Source organism: Aphidius gifuensis, linkage group LG3, assembly GCF_014905175.1.
Source record: "Aphidius gifuensis isolate YNYX2018 linkage group LG3, ASM1490517v1, whole genome shotgun sequence".
NCBI lineage: Eukaryota > Metazoa > Arthropoda > Insecta > Hymenoptera > Braconidae > Aphidius > Aphidius gifuensis.
In genome coordinates, this window is record NC_057790.1 from 18,921,778 (window position 1) to 18,944,648 (window position 22,871).

A 22,871-nucleotide genomic window follows, 5' to 3' on the forward strand; every position below is an offset into this window, starting at 1 on the left:
GTTCTAGCAGTAATGCTATTTTCAAAATCAGAAAATTTTGCGATAAATGATATAACTGTTAATTTTTTATTTTCTGATATTGGCAATAACCAAAGGGCATCAATAACACCATCTCGAAAATAATGAGAACAATTATCTAAAAATTCTTTCAATAGCCAAATACTTGTACGAGTACTTCTTCCAAGTAATGTATATTCCTCAAATATTTTTCTCACAAGATTTCCAAATAACTCGTGATAATTTTTTGGTGTTATATCATGTCGACCAGCATCTAATACATTTATAAATATATATCTTCCTGGCCATGAATGAATAAATATATCAAGTATATGCATTCCTTGTTCTTGAAAAATTTCATTAAACATATCAGATGGAATTCTTTGTAGTAAAAATATCAACATATCATCAAGATAAGATGACTTTGTTTGACTCAACAAACTGTTGATGCCTTGTCTTAAAACTATCTTAGTTTGTTTTGAATCTAAACTTTGACCAAGTAAATACTTAACTGCTGGAATATTTTTTCTTTCAATTGCTCTTACAAGTGTCGTACTTAATATTGTTGTGTCTGAATAAAAATCTGGCTCAACTAATTCTGATTGTAAAATGTATAAATGTTCATTTTTAAAATGCCATCTCCAGTAGTACAATAGATATTGATTTCCAAGATTATAAAAATTTGGTATTTCTGGTACCACATCAGCACCTCCAACCATAAAGTTATGATTAATATTTCCTAAAATTTTTCGTTGATCTGCTGCATCACATTCATACCACAGTGTTTTTATAGGTTGTTCTAAACAATGCTTACATGCTTCTAAAAATAAAAATACATGATTAAGAGGCTTGTTTCCTGTTTGTCTGCTATTAAAAATTTCGATAAATGTTTTTTCTTCATTAATTTTTCCATGTGAATGCCACACAATTTTTTCAACGTAATCATAAATTGATGGATAGTAATTATCTCCAGCATTTGATAAACTTTTATAGGTTTTTTTCAAAAACATTACCATTTCTTCACCAATAGGTCTTATAACATATGATATTTGATTTCTCAATGAATATGGTATATGTTCTAAATTATCAAGCTCATCTAAAATATGTTTTGACCAGTCATTTGTTAACTCGTGTTCATTATCAAAATTTGGTTCATTTGTATGATATTCTTTTAGTAATTTAATTATTTCTTTTTCTATTGATGGTGTTTCCCAAATATTTATTGCTGTTCTAAACAATCCTAGCACCGAGAGATCAAAGTCAAAGTTTAAACTGAAAAATAAGGGGGTGAAACAAAATAATTTTAATATCAATTTGTTGTTTAAATATACATATATATATTGTTTAATATATACTTACACAGGATTTATTTCGAGAGTTCTTTTTATACGAGTTATTTGATCTTGAGTACCATTGGACCATTGGTGATTTTCACCGTGTACAATGGAACAAACAATCAAAAATATAAAAAAATTAAGAAAATTAATTGTCATTTTGAATTGACAATAAATAATTTTGTTTCCCCTGTGTTTTCAATCGATTACACTTTATAATATGGAACTTTTTGTAATGTATACGTCTATATTTATATATTTTTTTCAAAAGATAATTTTATTTCCTATTCAGGCAGAACCGATAAATAATGTTTCTGGAATTTTTGTGGTAAAAGTATTGTTGACAAATATTGCGTTCAAACAGAAATAATAAAAAAAAAAAATAATAATTTAATTGCTGTTTAAAATATTGTCAATTTTCCTTCAACATACAAAATATTTGCACTGTTTGTGAAGGCCGTAATGATAAAAATAAAAAAAAAAAACAATAAAAATTTCAAACCTTTTTTTATTGTTTGTAAATATTTTTAAGTAAAAAATAGCAAATAATAGTTTTTTTTTTAATGAATAATTAATACAATAAAATGTAATTATGTAGTTTTTAAAAGAAACACAGTTTATCAGCCAAAATTAAATGAAAAATTTGACCTAAAACAATATAAGAAATATTACAATTATTTTGATTTGTTTGTAGTAAACAATTCTTTTTTAAATAATGAGAAAAAAAACGAAGAGTTTCAATTGAAAAGATATTTTTTTTAAATAATGTTTGATGAATTCATTTGAAATATAAAATTTTTTATGTTTTTTTTTTTTCTGCAAACCTGATAAAGTCAAAATAATTTATAAAAAAAATTACACGTGTCTTATAAATACTGACAAAGTAAAAAAATTCACAAGGTCTGACTGGAAATAAAAAAGTCATATTGTAATAATAAAAAAGGATTTCCTGTTTCTAAAAAATAAATAAAATTAAAAAAAAAATTATTCCACAATTTTTCAAAGTTTATATTTTTTTTATTTATATATAAATGTTTTTTGAAGGCAAATATTTTAATTATTACAAGTATTAAAATAATTTAATTAATTAAAACAATGTAATATTAAATATTTAAAAAAAAAAAAAACAATACAAATTTAAACATTTAAATGATTTGCTTGACAATTTTTATCAAATTACAAGATGTTTATTAAATAGTTAATTATTTTAAATATTATCCTCTCATGTAATTACGGGCAGCGATTTTCATTCTACTGAAGATTGATTTCTCAGAAGCTACTATCATTGGGTCATGAGGATATTCTTTATTATGCCATTCAACAAATGCATTATATTTTTTTTTTAATTTTTTATCTGAATTAATCATTTCATTAAACAATTGTGACGACAAAGTAATTTTTGAATTTTTATTCCATTGTATTAAAGTTTCAAATTTTTTATAATCATCATCATCATCATCACCATCATCATCAGAATTTAACAACAAACCTTTATGAATCTCTCCAATATTTACTTTTTGTGAAAATTCATTTCTTTCACCATCATTAAAAAAATGATTTACAAATCCAGTTATAACATCAAATTTTTCGTTTATAAATAAATGCCTTGCTATTTTTGTAAAGCCTCTAACAATCATTTTTCGTGTTTCAGGAGTAATGCTATTTTCAAAATCAGGAAATGTTGAAATAAATGATATAACTGTTAATTTTTTATCTTCTGATATTGGTAATGACCAACAGGCATCAATAACACCATCTCGAAAAAAATGAGAATTATTATCCAAAAATTCTTTCAACAGCCAAATACTTGTACGAGTACTTCTTCCAAGTAATGTATATTCATCAAATATTTTTCTCACAAGATGTCCAAATAACTCATGATAATTTTTTGGTGTTATATAATGTCGACCAGCATCTAATACATTCATAAATAAATATCTTCCAGGCCATGAACGAATAAATAAATCAAGTATATACATTCCTTGTTCTTTAAAAAGTTCATTAAACATGTCAGATGGAATTCTTTGTAATAAAAATATCAACATATCATCAAGATAAGATGACTTTGTTTGACTCAACAAACTGTTGATGCAGTGTCTTAAAATAAACTTAGTTTGTTTTGCATCAAAACTTTGACCAAGTAAATATTTAACTGCTGGAATATTATTTTTATCAATCGCTCTAACAAGCGTCATACTTAATATTGTCGTATCTGAATAAAAATCTGGCACAACTACTTCTGATTGTAAAATGGGTAAACTTTGATTTTTAAAATACCATTTCCAGTAGTACAATAAATATTGGTTTTGAAGAATATAAAAACTTGGTATTTCTCGTACCCCATCAGTCCCTCGAACTATAAAATTATTATTAATACTTGTTAAAATTTTTCGTTGATCTGCTGCATGACATTCATTCCACAGTGTTATTATAGGACGTTCTAAACAATATCTACATGCTTCTAAAAATAAAAATACATAATTAAGAGACTTGTTTCCTATTTGTCTATTATTAAATATTTTCAAAAATGTTTTTTCTTCATCAATTTTTCCATGTGAATTCCACACAACTTTTTCAACGTAATCATAAATTGATGGATATTTATTATATTCAGTATTTAATAAATTGTTGTAGGTTTTTTTTAAAAATGTTACCATTTCTTCACCAAGAGGTCTTATAACATATGATATTTGATTTTTCAATGAATATGGTATATGTTCTAAATTATCAAGCTCATCTAAAATATGTTTTGACCAGTCATTTGTTAACTCGTGTTCATTATCAAAATTTGGTTCATTTGTATGATATTCTTTTAGTAATTTAATTATTTCTTTTTCTATTGATGGTGTTTCCCAAATATTTATTGCTGTTCTAAACAATCCTAGCACCGAGAGATCAAAGTCAAAGTTTAAACTGAAAAATAAGGGGGTGAAACAAAATAATTTTAATATCAATTTGTTGTTTAAATATAGATATATATTGTTTAATATACTTACACAGGATTTATTTCGAGAGTTCTTTTTATACGAGTTATTTGATCTTGAGTACCATTGGACCATTGGTGATTTTCACAATGTACAATAGAACAAACAATCAGAAATATAAAAAAATGAAGAAAATTAATTGTCATTTTGAATTGACAATGAATAATTTTGTTTCCCCTGTGTTTTCAATCGATTACACTTTATAATATGGAATTTTTTTAAATATATACGTCTATATTTATATACTTTTTTTCAAAGGAAAATTTTATTTCATATTCACGCGGAAGCGATAAATAATGTTTCTGGAATTTTCATGATAAAAGTATTGTTGAAAAATATTGTGTTCAAACAGAAATAATTATAAAAAAAAAAAAATTAATTTATTTGTTGTTTAAAATATTGTCAATTTTCCTTCAACATACAAAACATTTTCACTGCTTATGAAGGCCATAATGATAAAAATAAAAATAAAAATAAAAATTCCAAGCCTATTTTTATTATTTGTAAAAAATAGCAAATAATAATTTTTTTTTAAATGAATAATGCATACAATAAACACAATTTATTTGGCAAAATTAAATAAAAAATTTGACCTATAAAAATATAAAAATTATTCAAAATTATTTCAACTTGTTTGTGGTAAATAATTTTATTTCAAATAATCAGAAAAAAAAACAAAGAATTTCATTTAAAAAATATTTCATTAAAAATAATGATAAAGTAAAAATTATTTCTTTTTTTTTTTAAATTGAATTATTTTTTCAAATAGTTCATAAAAAAAGTAAAAGATTTATTATTATATTTTCACTGGAATGCCCCATATATGCAAACCGTTAAAATATTCCAACATTTTTAAAAAAATTCTTATCAATTTTTTTTTATTTCCGGTATATAAGTATTTTTTTAAAAACAACTTTTTACAATTTAAAATTTTTAAAACTGTTCCGTGTGTTTTATTTCTATTTCTCTTATCTCTCGTGAGGTATTCAAATAAAAAATTTTATTGTTCAACGAAACAGTATAAATAGAGCCGTCAACAAATATCCGGATATACAATATTATATTTAAAAAAAAAGCCCGACATATATCCAGTTAAAAAAATCAAAAAATTAAAAATTATAATCATTATTGAACAATGATTATTTCTACTCTCAGTTTGATTATATTTTTAATAAGTTCTGCATCTATTGGGAATGGGGAAACTCAAAACAACACCAAAACGTTTGAACATGACTTATTTTACCAGGATAAAGCATTACCCCGAAAAGCGTGAGTATACAAATCATTAATCCATATATACTAAATGACGAAAAATATTTAATTATTATTAAATAAAATTTACTTTTATTATTTTCAGGCTCAACTTGTATTATGATTCACCTCCATTGAAACACTTGAATGTAACGATTAATTTATTTGAAAGTTTATCAATTATGAAGAGATTACATGAAATCATGAATATATCTTTCAATGGTAATCTATCAGTTTATAATCATAATGATTTAGAAGAAAAATGGAGATTATATATCTTTGGTAAGATTTATCAATCAATGGAAATTCCTAGATCATTAAAAAACGATGTATCATTATTATCACGTTCATTGATACAAGAATTGATTGAATTTCTACAAAAAATATTTATCAACCTTGACAATGACAAAAAACTCTGGTATCCATCAGTTGAAGATTATTTTGAAAAAATTAAATGGAAAAAAAATGGAAAAATTGATGAAGTTAATACATATTTAAATATTTTTAATGGAATATGGTCAGTGACAAAAACAATTAATGAGGAATATATGTTTTTGGAAGCTTGCAAATATTGTTTAGAACAATATGTAACACGGACTTGGCTAGTATTATCAACTACTACACAGGAACATATTGTCAATAATGTTTTAAATGGGAAATATAATGATATGGCTGATTCTGTATTAAGCACCCATGAACTTGAAACGAGACATTTATTATTTTATTGGAGATGGAAACTTGGAACTTCTGGCTCAATGGTTTTGAGACTTAATGATTCACAATTGATAAAAGATGATTTTGAACTTGTGTCAGTAACAGGAAATACAATTCCAAATTCAATAAATGAATCACAAATTGAAGCAGTTCAATATTTACTTGAAACAATTGACAACAACGATTTAAAAATAAAAATCATTCAGCAAGAAATTATTAATTTGTTATCTAAGACAAACAGAAAAGATTACGATGATATGTTGATATTTTTGATGAGACAAATGAATGGTATTGAAATTTCTAATATTTTTACTAGCCATAGACTTGAAATACTTGATGTTCTGGTTGAATCATGGCATGGAAGATATTTATTTATGGATTTTTTTGATACAACTTATTATTCTATGGAGGAAGAAACATTTCGAAATCTACTTACTCATATAATTGAAATAGTATCCAATGAATATATTTTACTTAGTAAAAAAAATCATACAAATTTTTGGTTGCTGTCTGATTTTTTAGCAAAATATGATTATATTTTAAATAAGGAAGCGATACCTACATGCTGGTCCTTAACAGGAATTCCGAGAAGAAAAAAATTAATAGCAATAGCATTTATTGCATCAAATCCAAAAATCAGAAAATCAAATCCAACAGAAGATCAAACTAATATTGACAGGGCATTCGGGTCTTTTGGTTCATCATTCTTGACAAACAAAAAATATGAAGTGTTGAGTGATTATTTAAACTATATGCTGAGTAATGAAAAGAAAATTAGATTTATAAAAAACTTAGGTATTGCTCGGTCTTATATAGACCTTTTGAAGGATACTGATTCTAAATTATCATCATTTTTTGATTTTTATGATTTTCTAAATGCTATTAATGCAACTACAGTGACCACAAAAATTATAAATGATACAATCTCATCAGATAAAATCCTCCAAAAACAACATAATGAGACATATCAAGCATATATACAACAATTGTAAAACTACCAACACAATAAAGTGTTTTCTTTTTTTTTCGTTGTTTAAATATTGCAATTTAATAATAAATATTATTTCTTTCTTTTCAGCATACAAATATAATTAAATTATATTTTAAAATGTTGTTTTATCAATAAAGTATAAAATATAGGCTTGAATTTATTATTTTTTTTTCCCCATACATTTATATGTTTTTTTTAATTTTTAAATAAATTTTTTTCATAATAATATGTGCAAATATAAATAAAGCAAATAAATTATTTTTTATTTGTGTATTTTGTTTGTTCAAGAAAATTTTTATGGTTGTAAAATGATTAAATAATAATAAATGTAAGTTTGTTGGGTAAAAAAAATATTATAGCGTGCAATTTTTACCCACCAACTCCACCAGCTCGTTGGATCAATATGCAAACTCAGGTTAAATAGGGTAAAGCAAGTCTTTACAGTATACATACATTTTTTTTCTTCATCAACACTGCTGTTAAAACACGCAATCCAGTCTTTATTCAAGCCTTGAATATAAACTTTATCATACCATTGAATGTTAAATAAATTTTTGAATAAATTATAAAAAAAAAATTATGATTTCAAGAATTCGTTTGCCACGATTAGATGGATCAACTCGTGTACCAAAAGATGAACAGAGTGAAAATTTTGATACAAATATAACAGATACATTTTATCCTCTAATTGTACCTTCATCGAAAATTCAGCTTAAATCAATTCGTCGACCTAAAACGACTCGGTCAAGTTACTCATCAGAAAAATTTTCAAAGTTTGTATTTATTAATTTATTTATTTATTTAATTTATAAATAAATTTTATAATTTAACAGTTTACCAAAGGAGGATAATAATAAATTCAGTGTTACTCCAAAATGTCTTATTAAACTTCCATCAGTTGATTTAACTCATTATCAGGTAAGTCATATGATAAACATATTTTATTTTTATACTTTAAATAATTTATATATTTTTTTTGTTTATTTAGAGAAGAAAATCAAGTAAAAATTTAACAGATTTACCACAAAGTTTATCACCGTCATCATTAGTTCAAGCAAGACCACAACAAGTAGTTAAAGAAGATCGAGTTAATCAGCTTGAACAAAATTTAAAATATCTTCAAGATCAACATAAGTTAAATTTAACAGCTTTACATCAAGAAGTTGAATTACTTCGTCAACAAAATAGAGGTCATATTATTATTTTAAAAATATATAATTATTTAAATTTTGTATTTTAATTTTCATTATTTTTTTTTTTTTTTTAGATTTACAATTTCAACTAGTATTTGATTGTGATTCAAATTCTTCATCATTAAAAAATACATCAAATGAATCAACACAATCAAAAGTATGTACATATTTTCATTTAAATATTTATATATATTTTTTTAATTAAAATAAAATGATGATTTAATATTTCAACAGGTTGAAGTTCTTGAACGTCATCTTGATGAACTTAGTATATCATTTGATGAAGTTAAAAATGAAAATATAAAGCTTAAAAAAATTATTGAAAAAGAAAAAAAGTAAGATAAAATATTAGAGAAATTTATTTAGTTAAAAAATTTTAATTTTTTTATTATTTATTATAGAAAATTTGAGTTGATAAAAAATAATGAAAATAATAAAATTGACATTGGAATACAAGTAGGAAATACTCAAAATGATTTTGTTGCACTTTTAAAAATTTCAAAAGCCATGGTACAACTTGTAAAGTGTGAATATGATAATCGTGAAAAAAAATTAACAATAAAATCATAATTTGGATCACGTTGACTCAATAGACAATCAATAAAATATTTTGCTAAATTTATATTTCAAATTATATCTATTTATATCAGTGAAATCATGAAATATAAAAAAGTAAATATAAACAGTTGTCTTTGATAACCTCGATTTGTATTATTTTTCAACGACAATATTTCGAAAAGATAACATATCAGTAAACTTAATAGTGAAAAAAAAAATGCACATATCAGTAAAAGTACATATCTGACTGAGTCAAAACCTTGTCTCTTTACTAATCTATCTTTTTACAATAACAAAATTTGCTAATATTAAATAAAAAACAAGTTTTTAAATTAAAAAATAAATAATATGTCAAAAAATTTAACCAAGTAAAAAATAAAATTTTATAAATTACAATTGTTTTATTTTAAATGTGTATTTATTAAAAATTTAATTTAAAAAAATGTTTAAATTAATTTTAAAGAAAAAAAAAATTTATATTATTTTTATAGTGACAAGTATTTTTTTAATTTTTATGTTCATTAAATTGACACCAGCTCAAAGAGATGATACATTTCTTGATAATTATTTCGATGAACTACCAGATAAACATGGTAACAAAAAAAAAAATAATTATACTATTTATAAATAAAATAATTCTATAATTTTTTTCGACAGATTTGATAAATGAAAAATCTAGTTCAAGTAATATAATATTCATACAAACAAATTCATTAGCAAAAAATGGTGATCAAAATAAATTTACAGCTCGTCAAGCATGTGCAATTGAATCAGCTGCAAGATTAAATAATAATATGAATATTTCAATAATAATATTAATAAATAATAATATAAATTTTACACAAAATAATTATGTAAAAATATTAAATTTACATTATAGAAATATTTTTTTTAAGCCAATAATTGCAAATGAATATTTTAAAGATACACCACTTGATAATTGGTGGACCAGTGGTATTTTTAATAATACAAGTAAATATCCAGCAGTTCAAATGTCAGATATAATAAGATTAATTGAACTTTGGAAAAATTGTGGATCAATTTATTCTGATTTAGATGTTGTTATACAAAAGTAATCAATTTAAATGATATTAATTAATCAATTTAAATGAAGTTAATAATTTTATAAAAATAATTTACAGATCACTTGATAATATGACAAATTTTGTGGGTGAAGTAAAAAATGAAAATATGGTTGCAAATGGTGTTATTGGAATAAGTTGTGGAATATTAGGAAAAAAATTTATTGAAGCATGTTTAAAGTATTTAGAAAAATATTTTGATGGTAATAGCTGGGCTGGTAATGGACCAGCTGTGATAACAAAAATTCTTCAAAAATTATGTAAAACAAAAAAGGTAAATTTTAAAAATTATTTTAAATTTTAATAAAGTATTTATTAATTTTATTTTTTATTAGACATCTGAGATGACACTAAAAAAATGCAAAGGATTTACTGTTTATCCAACTGAAAAATTTTATCCAATTCATTATAGTGAAGATAATCTTTATTTTGACATTGATGATAATTATAAAATAATGAATAAAATTAAAAATTCATCAATTATCAGTATATGGGGTTATTCAAAAAATAATAGAACAATTAAAGTTGGTAGTAATGCACCTTATGGTTTAGTAGCTAGCAAATATTGTCCTATTATTTATAAAAATTGTGAGAATAATATATTTTAATTTTTATTATTTAAAAAATGTATTATTTATTAGTAGTAATTGGAGGAAAATAATTTCATTAGATTTATAAATGTATATTTAATTTAATCGAATAAATAAATACTTGTCAATTTAGAAAAAGTATTTAGGTATTAAAAGATACAAGGTGATAAAAAATAACATTTATATTTAACACTATCAGATGTGTATTAATCAATGTTTTGATAATCTCGGCTATCGGTTATCAAACAATTTCTCGATAATTATTATTATTGTTGGAGTATTTATTTATCTTCACAGTCAAACAGTTTATTTTTTTATTCCAACATATGTGCCATAAGATATCATTCATGATAGATAAGATTATAAATATTTATTTTAAACTTAGTACTATGAAACAAGCCTCATTCTTCTCTAATAATTATCACGAGATGCTGTCATGAATTTGAATAATATATATAAAACTAAAAAGAAAAATTATTAATTTTAATAAAAATCATGAATTTTCTACAAATTCAATTATTATTAACATTTTATGTTTTATTTATTGGATTTTTTTTTCTGATTTATCAAATGTCACAAATATATTTAAATCACCAAAAACCACGTAAGTTTTTATAAAGCTATATTGAAAAATATTTAAATAAAAATTTTTAAAAAATATTTAATTATTTTTTAGATTATATTGATGGCTGGCCTCCTAATATTCCTAGAAATTTGAGTTTATATATTAATCTACAAAAAAATACAACAATATTACATCCAAATGATTATTGTGGATCAAAAAATTATCTTTATATTATTGTTTGCACAGCTCCAAATAATAAAGAAGCAAGAAATTCCATAAGAGAAACTTGGGCAAATGAAAAACAATTAACATTATTAAATTATTTTATTAAAGTGCATTTTTTAATTGGTCAAACTAATAGTCTAATTATTCAAGTAAGTACATTATTGTTATTCAAAAAATTCTATAATAAATTTACATAGTAAATTTATTTAATTAAATGCCAGTGAAAAATAAAATTAAATATTCAATTTTACTCAAATTAATATTGTTTATTGTTGTGAACAATAATAACTTTACCATTTATTTTTTTCAGAAATCAATTGAACGAGAAAGCAGTGAATTTAATGACATTATTCAAGAAAATTTTTATGATAGTTATAATAATTTAACAATAAAAGTTGGTATGTTATTAAAATGGATTAATAATCATTGTCAAGATACAAAGTACGTGATGAAAATTGATGATGATATATTTTTAAATATTCCAATGTTACTTGATAAATTAAAATTACAAAAGAATAGTGATTTTTTGTTGGGAGAGATACAATATGAACCACCAATAATAAGAATTCCAAGTGAAAAATGGTATGACATTTAATTTTATTTATCATAACAAAGAGTATAGAAACTTTATAAATAAAATAGTAATAATATTTTTAAATGACAGGATATTTTATAATTTAATTGATTTTTATTTTAGGTATATGCCTGAATATATGTATCCTCGTGATTATTATTATGATCGTTATCCAAGTTTTGTATCAGGTTGTAGTTATGTAATGACTTTAAATACGACAAAGAAAATTTTGAATACAGCATTGACAATTGAATTTTTATATCTTGAAGATGTTTTTTTTAATGGTATATGTGCTAAAATTGCAAATATTAATAAAATTAATTATCAAGGTTTTAATATTCCATTTAATGATTTACATAATTATTCAATGTCATACAATTATATTACAATTCATCGAGTAACACCAAATATAATGTATAAAATTTGGAAATATAATAAAATACTTGAAAATATTTAATATACTGTATTTTACATTTTTTTTTTTTTTAATTAAATTAAAAAATTACAAGCAATCTTGCATAACCATCATATAATAAAATTTACAAAAAAAAAATATAAAAGTATTTTTAAACAAACTTATGTATGATTTCTAATAAAGGTGTTGAATTAATATTTGATCCCACTTTAATGTGACATTTTCCCATGTCAATAATAGTGAGTAAAATATTATTTGTACGTTTTTTTGTTTCTTCAATAGCACATAACAAAACTTGATTAGTAAATACAGCAGAATTAATAATTAAAGTCTCAAGACTTTGACAATTTTTTAACAATTTTTTTAAACCTTGATCAGTAAATTTAGTACTATCAAAACATTTGAATGTTTTAAGTTTGTATTTTTTATTAAATACAACATCAGTGATATTTTTTATATGTTTTAATTCAAGACATTCTAAATTTTCTAATTTTTCAATTTCTTTTAAGCCAATTTCCGTTAATTTTAATGAAAAATTTATCTTTAAAGTTTTTAAATTTTTACATTGATTTGCAATACAAATGATAACATCATCATTGACATTTTCTATATCATATAAATGCAATGTTTCAAGATATTTAAGTTTTTCTAATTCACAAAGAGCAGAGCTTGTACCTGTACAATGAAATAAACGTAAAGACTTGAGTTTATTGCAATTATTTGTTATTGAAATTATACTCTCATCATTGTGAGCAGAAGATAATAACAAGTGTTCAAGTTCTTTTAATTGACCAAGTTGTTGTAATGTATCATTTGTAAAATTATCACAACAACCAAATTCTAGTGTTTTTAGTTTTTTTAAATTTTTTGTAATTTGAATGATATAATTATCATCAACATTCTCAACATCACAAATAACAAGACATTCTAAATTATATAATTGTAGTATTTCTTCAAAAACAGATGAATAAGACATAGGATATTTACGTAGCTTTAGTTGCTTGAGTTTTTTACATTTTTTTGATATACCATTTAATGAATTTTCAATATTCCAATTACCTGAAATTTCTAAATATTCTAAATTTTCAAGTTCAGTTATTAATAATGGTAAATCATCATTTTCTATTTGGCAATCAAGTAAAGTAAGATGGACTAATGTTTTTTTTGTTCCAATTATTTTTAATGTTTCTTTTTTGAGTATCCAATGCTTGAGATGAAGACGACGAAGTCTCTTAAATTTTTCAAGTGTCTAAAAATATAAATATAATAATTATTATTTCATTAATTAACTTGATTATAATATATAAAATACTTACAGGAAAAAAAATATTATAATCTGGTTTTTCGTGTTGTTTATAATATAATGATGAAACAAATATATCATCAACTCCTTCTGGAAGATAATTAATTACTTGAAGTGGAAATGCTGGATATGATATTTTATTCATACCACGAACATCTTGAATTTTAATACTTCGTAAATTAATTAATTTAACAAATGTATGTATATAATAATTTGCATTAATTGAATTGAAATTAAAAGGAACTTCAATTTCTAGATGAGTAAGATTTGTACAGTAGACACCAACATTTAGTAAAATACTTGAATCACAAATTTTTGAAAGCTTTAAATGTCGTAAATATTCACCACAATATGGCAATAATTTTATTACATCTGTTTGTTCAAGTTTACGATTATCAATTGATCTACCAAGTGAATGACGACATTCAAATTTTTTAACATCATGCCATGCTGAATTTTTACATATAAACTTCCAAGATTGACAAACTAAAAAATAAAATAATTTAACATTAAATTAATTTTTATAATATTAATATAATAACACAGCTTTTTATTTACCTTCTTCAATTGCAATTCTATCAAATACATTTAGATACATGAATATTTTTGCATAACAAACAGAACGAATATCTGTCAAATCCTTAATTTCTTCTAATTTAAATTTTTTGATTGGGTCTTTAATTATTTCACCACCCCTTTTACTCATGATGATTTTTATATTAAATATAATTGACTATTTTATTTTTCAATTTTCAATCAACTACGAAAATATACTACACGTGGTGATGATGAAAATGTTTTTATATTTTATGTACACACACACACACATCCAGTGTCGAAATTACAAAACACATTTTCACGAAAATTCCTTTTGAGAACCAATAAAATTTGTTTATTTATTTATTTCATAATTAATAGAGAAGAGAAAGAAAATTTTTAACGTAAATATAACCAAGTGTTGTTATTGTTTATTATTTTGATATTATTATTGTTATTATGTTTATGTATTAAGTGACCTCACTCGGCGTATTTTGGAACTTAAAATGTCAGGTGCAAATTGATTAAATTATAATAAAAAGCTAAAAATAAAATGTCATCAAAGTAATGATATTTAACAAAGTAACAGCTTTAATTTTATAACAAGAATATTTTATAAATACCAATATAAATTAATAAATAAAAAATAAACATTTCGTACTAAAGTTAGAATAAAATTGAAGCAAAAATACAATCTAAAAAATATATTGTCTGTGTCAGTGAACAAAAAAAAAAAAAAGTCTAATAATAATATAAATATTAGAGAAAAAAAAAAGCTATTTTATTTTGTCATAATTGTATTTGAAATTAACGACAATTATGATTGGAAAAAACGAGCAAACAAATGTCAAAAATGTTGATAATTCACGTGTTAAAATAATAACAGATAAAAGAAAAATTCTTGAAGATAATTCAACAAAGGTATGGCTAATTATTTATTTATTTAAAAAGACAAAAAAAATGATCTATTAATGTTTATTAATATTTCAGGTACGTAATGAGATAAAAAATTGTTTTGAAGAATTAATAAAATCATTAAAAACACGAGAAAAACAATTACTTCGTCAACTTGAAGCTGTTCATACTCAGCAATTGTCAATTGTCCAATCGAACTCAGAACTATTACCATCAGTACCTTCAGTAAATGTTAATCTTGATGATTGGCAAACACTTGATGATACAATAATGAAATTTGGAAAATTAGAATTACCAAATCAAGATGGAATTGTTGTTAAAAATACTGAACCATATAAAGTTGAAGAATATGAAGATGCCAATAAGGATCATGTTAGTTTTGATAAATCAATTAAAATTGATGATGACAATAATATTATCATCAATATTCCATCACCAAGTATAGGAAAAAAAATTAATTTATATAAAAATAATAACATGGAATTACCAAGTTGCTCAAATAATGATAATTTAAATGTTAGTTCAGAGACTGAAATACATTTACAATTAAATACTGAATCTAATAATATCATTGGAGTTTTTGGTGATCATGATTATTTACCATTGTGTTCATCAAACGATTCTCAAGTTGCAAATAATATTAATAATTTATCTACATCAAGTGTCAATGGATTATCTACTCAAACGAAAAATTCAACAACAAATATTCAACAAAATAATGAAAATTCTATTCAACAAGATGCTGATAATGATCATGATGTTGATTTAAAAAAAATTAATGTTAATGATGACTGTAAGAAGCAGGATAATGATGAACATCCAAAACAAATTCAACAGTGGCTTGAACAAATTTTAGTTGAGACGGAAACTGAACCAGCTATTCATGAGATTCAACAATTTGCTGATATATCAAAATCTCGATACAAAGAATTTGAATTTCCACTTAAAATATAAATTTAATTTTTTTTTAAATAATAATCAAAGTCCCTATTGTTTAACACAAGTTTTTCCTTTTTGTTTAAAAATTTTTTTTTTTTTTCTAGTACTTAAATTATTTATTTATCGCCAAATAACTTATTAATTTTTTTGTTTTTTACATTTCAATACTGAGGCCAAAATTTTTTACGTTAGTAAATAAACCAAAAAGTCTGATTATTCAATTTTTTTTTTCTTATTCAAAAATAAAATTATAAAAACTTGATGAACTTGATAGAAAAAAAAAAAAAAAAAATTTCTTATTCTAATCGTTGATCGTATTAAGAATGATTTAAATAAAAAAATTAATTTGTCAACTGATTCCGTCTTAAAACAAATTCAATTGCCAGATAAAAATGTGATTATATACTTATCTATTAAAAAATTGAATAAAAAAGAAAAAACAATTGTCATTTTGTGCCGATAATTTATGACTAGTTGTAAGGTGATTAATTAAATAATAATGTAGACATTAAATAGATTTTCATAAACAGTTTAAATTGTGTCAAGATGAATACATTTTATGGATTTATATTTAACTAAATAATTAATTATAATTTGTTTTATTATTGAATATAACACGACTTAATATTGTCATAACTGAAATGTTTGGTTTTTTTTTTTTTTAACAATGTGTGATTACTTTTTTGTTTGTTTATTCATTTCATCAATAATTAATCTTTGTGACATTTTACTAAATTATTTAATTAACATCTAAGATTAATGCATATTTCTTTGGAACAAGTTTTAAATATGTTTCACAAAATTTGTACTTACAACATAATATTAAACGTATTCTAAATTGTTTAATAAACAAAAAAAAAAAAAAGAAAATTCATAAATCCTAGATCTTGTACTTTTTTTATGCACAAATCTATTCATTTTTTTTTAATTATTTAGATATTATTTGTTTGACTACTATTGTGAATATAATAAATTCGTAAAAAAACAAGCAAAAATACACTAATGAAATAATACTATAAGCGGAAATTACATGAGAAATTTGATCTTTGTTTTTTCTTCTTTTTTTGTATCTCATTTTTGAGATAATTAATTTGTTGTTATAAAAAAAAAATTAGTATTACATAACTAGATGTGTTAATATGAGCAAAGGAATTGTATTTTTTTTTTTTTTTTTTGATAATTTAATCAAGTGATTAAATAATTGTTTTTAAACTAATTTTATAGCACAGTGTGGGTCATAAAATTGGCAAAATTATTTGATCTAATATTACTACATTTCTTGACACTGTATACTGTCCATTTGTAATTAATCATTTATGCATAACTTGATAAAAAACCCAATCTTCAAAAAATGAAGGAATAAAAGCATTGTCTTTTTCAAATTTAACTGGTACTGATAATTCATTCAATACTTTTTCATATGTTTTTAATGACTCTGAACAAGATGTTCCATTACCCTGTGAATATTTAAAATAATTATTAATAAAAAACAATAAATAACTAATTAAATAATATTAACTTACATGTGTCATATATTTTCCAGATGGTTTGAGGACTTTCATTGATGAATTCAATATCAATCTAATAAAATCCCAAGCTTCACTTTGTGGTGTTGTACAAATTGGTATATCAGTTAAATCACCAAATACATAATCAAATTGACGACCTTCATCAATCATATGGGTAAGTGCTTTGACACAATCACCAACAATAATCTAAAAAATTAAAAATTTAGTAACTTGGAAAAAAAAAACAACAAAATAAATATTACCTCATAATTATCACCCTTTCTTTTGTCCAAACAATCACCACAAATGCTTCTCAAGTGTTGACTACATGCTTTCATTACAACATCATCAATCTAAAATTATGAAAAATTAAATATAACAAATTATTTTATTTATAAATTAGATAGTAAACTTACTTCCAGCATAGTAACATGTTTTGGATTTTCTTTAAGTAATTCCCAAAGAAGACCTCCATCACCTCCACCCAATATAACAATTTCTTTATCAGCATAATTTTCTTTTCCACGTTGCATCAGTGTTTCAGTGTAAATAAGATCCGCCTCTGACATATCTAGCTCAATAAAAAAAACATAACATTAATAAATAATATAATAATTTTATAATTTTAAAATGTTTTAATTACTTACTTTGTAACTCATCAAGTACCAACAAATTACCAAGTGATTTTGAATGTACAATTTGAACTTTTTGATATGGTGATCTTGCTTCAAATACCAATTTATCAATATCATATTCCAAAAGTCTTTCATCTTTAAAAATAAATGAAAATTAAAAATTTAATAAATTCAAATTATTAATTTATAGGTATACGTTGGATTATATTTAGAAAAAAAATTTATAAAATAATAACGTGCAGTAATATTATCATGAAAAAGATAAGCAATTTATATAATTATTAAAAAAACATGCTGACTATTTTTAAGAAACATAAAAAACCATGTGTTAATGTGTTTAGGCAGTTGTTATTATTATAGCAAGCAGATTTTTTTTGTCTTTTTAATTTATAATTATTAATTAGCTTTTAAATAAATATTTTATTGATAAAATTAAATGATGATTTTTAAGCAAGTATATGCACTGTGTGATCCATTATATTGTCAATATATTTTCAATTAATATTCTTATTACCAAAATTTTATAAATTTGTTGTTAATTATTTTGATTTTTTGTCCTAGTTGAATGAATTTTTTGTTTCATTGTTATTTATTTAATAGATATGATCATAGTTATTTAGATTTTCCGTAAACATAAATAAATAAACTCACCGGCGGTAGGAAAGTATCTCTCAAATGGACCACCTCTTTTAATCGGGGCAAGTGTATGTGAACGAGTAGCTGTTGCTGCTGCTTGCATTGCCGTCTCCAAATCTCGGGTCGTCTAAGTTTAGTCATCAAGTCAACCAATGAATAAACAGAACAAATAAAATAAACTAACTATTCCTTTTTTTTTTTTTTTCTATAAATCTACTTTAACAAATATCATGTTGTAAAAAAATTATTAACATATTTAAATTTGTTTTTGTTGACTTTAAATTCTTTTTCATTTTTTTATCATTATTTTCCATGTGTATGATAAATAAACAAGCAAAATTAGCTGTCTACTTGAATGATAGCTAATGGCAATGAGTGTTTGTAAAAAAAATTTCGAAATGGTTTAAATTATTTAAACTTTTTGATGATTTTTTTTTTATTTTTTATATATAATTCCTCTCTTTTTCTTCGTCTTTGTTGAAAGGAAAAAAAACGTAAAAAACTAGTGCAAATAAATTTTAAAATATATAAAACATTCAAAAAAACAAAAAAATATTTTTTAAATTCAATTAACAAGGGTGCTGGAGTGGGATATATCATTCAGCATTCTTGGCAAGCTTCCTATTGATTAATTGACTAGTTTATTAAACAAATATTAAATTCAAAGAAAATAAAATAATTAATTAAATTTTAAACTATATTTTATATAATGACAGTGTCTCTTGTTTATTATTTTTTTCATTTTTATTTTTTATTCTACCTGATAGTGTTAAATAGAGATCATAAATGGTTCCTCGTTTAACAGGTGGTAAATGCTTGCTTCGTTGACTATTCAAAACCATAGCAATATCAGCTTCCAAGTAACGCCATTGCTACAATATCTTATTAGTTAAAGCATGTTTTTTTTTTGTTTATTAAATATTATTGTAATTGTTAGTTCAATTAAAACATTACAATTACAATGACACTCAAATAAACTGGGACAATATCATTTTAAAAAATGTTGATTGTTTAATACAACAATCAAGTATGAACCAGTTGTGTTTTATCTTTTTCTTATATTTATCAAAAATATGATAAATTGTTGATTGAGTATAAAATAATCAAGTTGAAATACATCAACTGGATCTAAGATTAAAAAATTATAATTTAATAATAAAATTACCTCAAATGTCATGAGTGCATCATCGTCTTCTTGCTTGTAATATTCAATGTTTAGTGTAACAAGACCTTGAGGATATCCTCTGACTGTGATAAGACTATTTTTTGGTCCATTATACAGCACAATAAAACCATCATCAACACTTGTTTCAGTTAGTTTTTTTAATCCAACAAAATTATCATTCAATACATTGACAATTGATGATTTAAGATTTGAACGTTTTTCAACATCAATTATGACATTTGGTGACACAGTAAAATCTAAAAGAACAGTGTGAGCCACCATTTTTACCTGAAATAATTAAAATTAGCATAGGTTAAGTTGACAAAAAAATATCTATCATTTTAACTACAATTATAATTAAATAAAATTATTATTAAAATAGCCAGAATTGTCAATAAAAGGTAACAAATTGATTGTTAAAATTAGTTAACGACAATAAGACACACTTGTTCCTAAAACAATTGCCAATAATTGGCCTATTTGTTTAATATTTTAAGTAAAAAAATATGCTGGTCTTACATAATCAATGAAAATTTCATTGAAAATTTTTAACAAACTTTTCATTGAAAATACATAATAATTATATTGGCCAAAAAAAAAAAACACATTTACTAAATTTATCAATTAGTTATAATTAAATTAAAGATTTTAAAAGAAAAAAAAAATAGGAAATAAATAAATATTGATGTTAAACAATTGAAATAGTAATAAACAAAATACAAAGAAAAATAATTTTACCAAATACAATGAAGAATTATTGAATTAAATGTTTGATGATAAGAAGAAAAAAAAATAAAACAATAATAATCAAGTGTTGTTGTTAATGAATAAGAAAGTAAAGAAATTATCTTATTTAATTTTTACATACCAATTTTATTTAAAACTTTCGTATGAGAATTATATTAAACTGGAAAATGGGATGTAATGATTCTATTTATTGCTCACCTCGTTGGATTTTTTTTTATCTGATTATAAATTATGTGATTATGTGAGTGTGTGTGTTTGATACATGGAGCTGGAAAAATGGCGGCGCTGGTATTGTCGATAAGTAAAAAATTTTACTTATTGGCCAATAATAGTCGGATTGGCTTTTGTGATAAGGCTGTTCAGCCAATAGCGTTTGAGCATTTGAAAATCTTGAAACATTTAAAAATCGTAAAAATTGTTAAAGATAATAATTTGGAGCAAAGTTTATAATTGTATATAGCTGAAATATAATTAAAAAAAAATAAACAATGATAATATAAATCAATATAATATTAAAAAATTATTACGTGTAAATTTCAAGTGTCTTTTCCAAGTCACCCAGGAGGTAAGACACTTGACTCGTTTTTTTTAAAGTGGTATCTCCAGTAGACCTAGTCCACTAAAATTACGCTTTTCGCACGTCATCTAGCTGCAGCTAGAATTATTTCGGTTTAAATTTTTCGATTGCGCTCATAGCAGCAAGTACTGATCAGTCGACGCAAATGTAAAAAAAAAAAACAAAAAAAATATGTGTGGGCCTAATTCACTATGCCACTATCACTCGCTGCGATAGGACATTTTTAGGTTTAATTTAATTTATTTCACTATGCCACTATCACTCGCTGTGATAGGACATTTCAAGATTAATTTAATGTAATTCACTATGCCACTATCACTTATTGTAATAGGACATTTCAAGATTAATTCCACTTAAGTCACTATGCCATTATCACTCATTGTGATAAGACATTTCTATAGGCTTGATTCTCTGTATGCCATCATTTTACTATTGCAATCTTCAATAAGTAATCCTCTTGTATTCGAAATATAATTCTCAAGAAACAGCAAATCATGGCGAAGTCTTGAAAATCCTGAAACAAATAAAATCTTCAAAATATTAGAATCGTGTCAAACATAAAAAACTTGAAACAATTGACATCCTGAAAAACAAAATCCTGAAATATTATTAAAACATTAATTGGAAAAGTGCGTAAAATATCAAATAAAAAAACCTTACATATTAACATACATCGCGATTGGAAAAGGGTGATAATTTATCTATTATAAATTATCACGATAGATAATAATAAATCCTAATCACCCCCGTCTACTCTGTTTGAGAAAGACAGGGTCAATTCATTTTGACTTTCATACTAATGACATTTAATTTGACATATAAATTAAATATAAATTATGAAAAAAATCAGTCAAAATAAATCTAAACAACAAATCAAATAATATATAATTTGGAACGACAAGAAGCTTCAAAAAAAATATAGCATACATTTTTTTGTAACTTCAAGGATATTAAAGCACTTTTCTGGGATAGGTTAATAATTACAACTAGTCGGTCTCGATCTAGAGGAACTTACCTTATTACAGCAACCAGCAAAATCCTCAAAGGTAGTCTCCCGGTAGTCTCCAATAATCCAATTAAATTCTCTCAGCTAAGCCATGTAGAAATCGTCAAGGTAGACTCCAATAATCCAATAAAATTCCTCTCAGCTAAGCCATGTAGAAATCGTCAAGGTGGACCCCAATAATCCAATAAAATTTGTCTCAGCAAAGCCATGTAGAAAACGTCATATAAGGTAGTCTCCAATAATTCAATATAAAATCCTCTCAGCAAAGCCATGTAGAAAATGTCAAGGTATATTCCAATAATCCAATGAAATCCGGTTAATTTTCTCAGCAAATAGCCAAGTAGAGCACAAAAAATGTGCACAGTTTTCCCGACATTGCCCAGGATGCATCACAAGGAGCACTTGCATAATTTACATGCACTTTTATGTT

General features: G+C 23.4%; 5 protein-coding genes across 8 annotated transcripts; 4 read left to right on the plus strand and 1 right to left on the minus strand.

Moving 5' to 3' along the window:
• Positions 1–7,751: 7,751 nt before the first annotated feature.
• On the plus strand, positions 7,752–9,055 carry LOC122852505 (putative leucine-rich repeat-containing protein DDB_G0290503). Its single transcript, XM_044152369.1, has 6 exons — positions 7,752–8,044; positions 8,105–8,189; positions 8,260–8,461; positions 8,539–8,621; positions 8,699–8,799; positions 8,866–9,055. The coding sequence occupies exons 1-6, from the start codon at positions 7,851–7,853 to the stop codon at positions 9,032–9,034; spliced, it is 834 nt and encodes a 277-aa protein (XP_044008304.1). The 5' UTR covers positions 7,752–7,850; the 3' UTR covers positions 9,035–9,055.
• A 253-nt stretch (positions 9,056–9,308) lies between these two features.
• Positions 9,309–11,298, plus strand: LOC122852499 (lactosylceramide 4-alpha-galactosyltransferase-like). The gene is made up of 4 exons (XM_044152364.1): positions 9,309–9,615; positions 9,680–10,094; positions 10,165–10,378; positions 10,440–11,298. The coding sequence occupies exons 1-4, from the start codon at positions 9,465–9,467 to the stop codon at positions 10,710–10,712; spliced, it is 1,053 nt and encodes a 350-aa protein (XP_044008299.1). The 5' UTR covers positions 9,309–9,464; the 3' UTR covers positions 10,713–11,298.
• On the plus strand, positions 11,124–12,691 carry LOC122851001 (lactosylceramide 1,3-N-acetyl-beta-D-glucosaminyltransferase-like). The gene is made up of 5 exons (XM_044150046.1): positions 11,124–11,298; positions 11,371–11,633; positions 11,795–12,066; positions 12,182–12,342; positions 12,657–12,691. The coding sequence occupies exons 1-5, from the start codon at positions 11,190–11,192 to the stop codon at positions 12,689–12,691; spliced, it is 840 nt and encodes a 279-aa protein (XP_044005981.1). The 5' UTR covers positions 11,124–11,189.
• A 2,133-nt stretch (positions 12,692–14,824) lies between these two features.
• On the plus strand, positions 14,825–17,050 carry LOC122852500 (homeobox protein 3-like). Its single transcript, XM_044152365.1, has 2 exons — positions 14,825–15,234; positions 15,304–17,050. Exons 1-2 carry the CDS (start codon positions 15,133–15,135, stop codon positions 16,180–16,182), a joined length of 981 nt encoding a protein of 326 aa, XP_044008300.1. The 5' UTR covers positions 14,825–15,132; the 3' UTR covers positions 16,183–17,050.
• A 98-nt stretch (positions 17,051–17,148) lies between these two features.
• On the minus strand, positions 17,149–21,139 carry LOC122852494 (spermine synthase). 4 transcript variants are annotated; one of them, XM_044152344.1, is made up of 8 exons: positions 21,057–21,139; positions 20,112–20,399; positions 18,962–19,073; positions 18,323–18,445; positions 18,092–18,246; positions 17,939–18,028; positions 17,691–17,882; positions 17,149–17,624 (listed from the first exon to the last, which is right to left on the minus strand). In XM_044152344.1, exons 2-8 carry the CDS (start codon positions 20,391–20,393, stop codon positions 17,478–17,480), a joined length of 1,101 nt encoding a protein of 366 aa, XP_044008279.1. In that variant the 5' UTR covers positions 20,394–20,399; positions 21,057–21,139; the 3' UTR covers positions 17,149–17,477. The 4 variants fall into 4 exon arrangements, with proteins under 4 accessions (XP_044008279.1, XP_044008281.1, XP_044008278.1 ...); XM_044152346.1 differs by lacking the exon at positions 18,962–19,073 and adding an exon at positions 19,707–19,818; XM_044152343.1 differs by having other exon boundaries at positions 20,980–21,104.
• Positions 21,140–22,871: the final 1,732 nt, after the last annotated feature.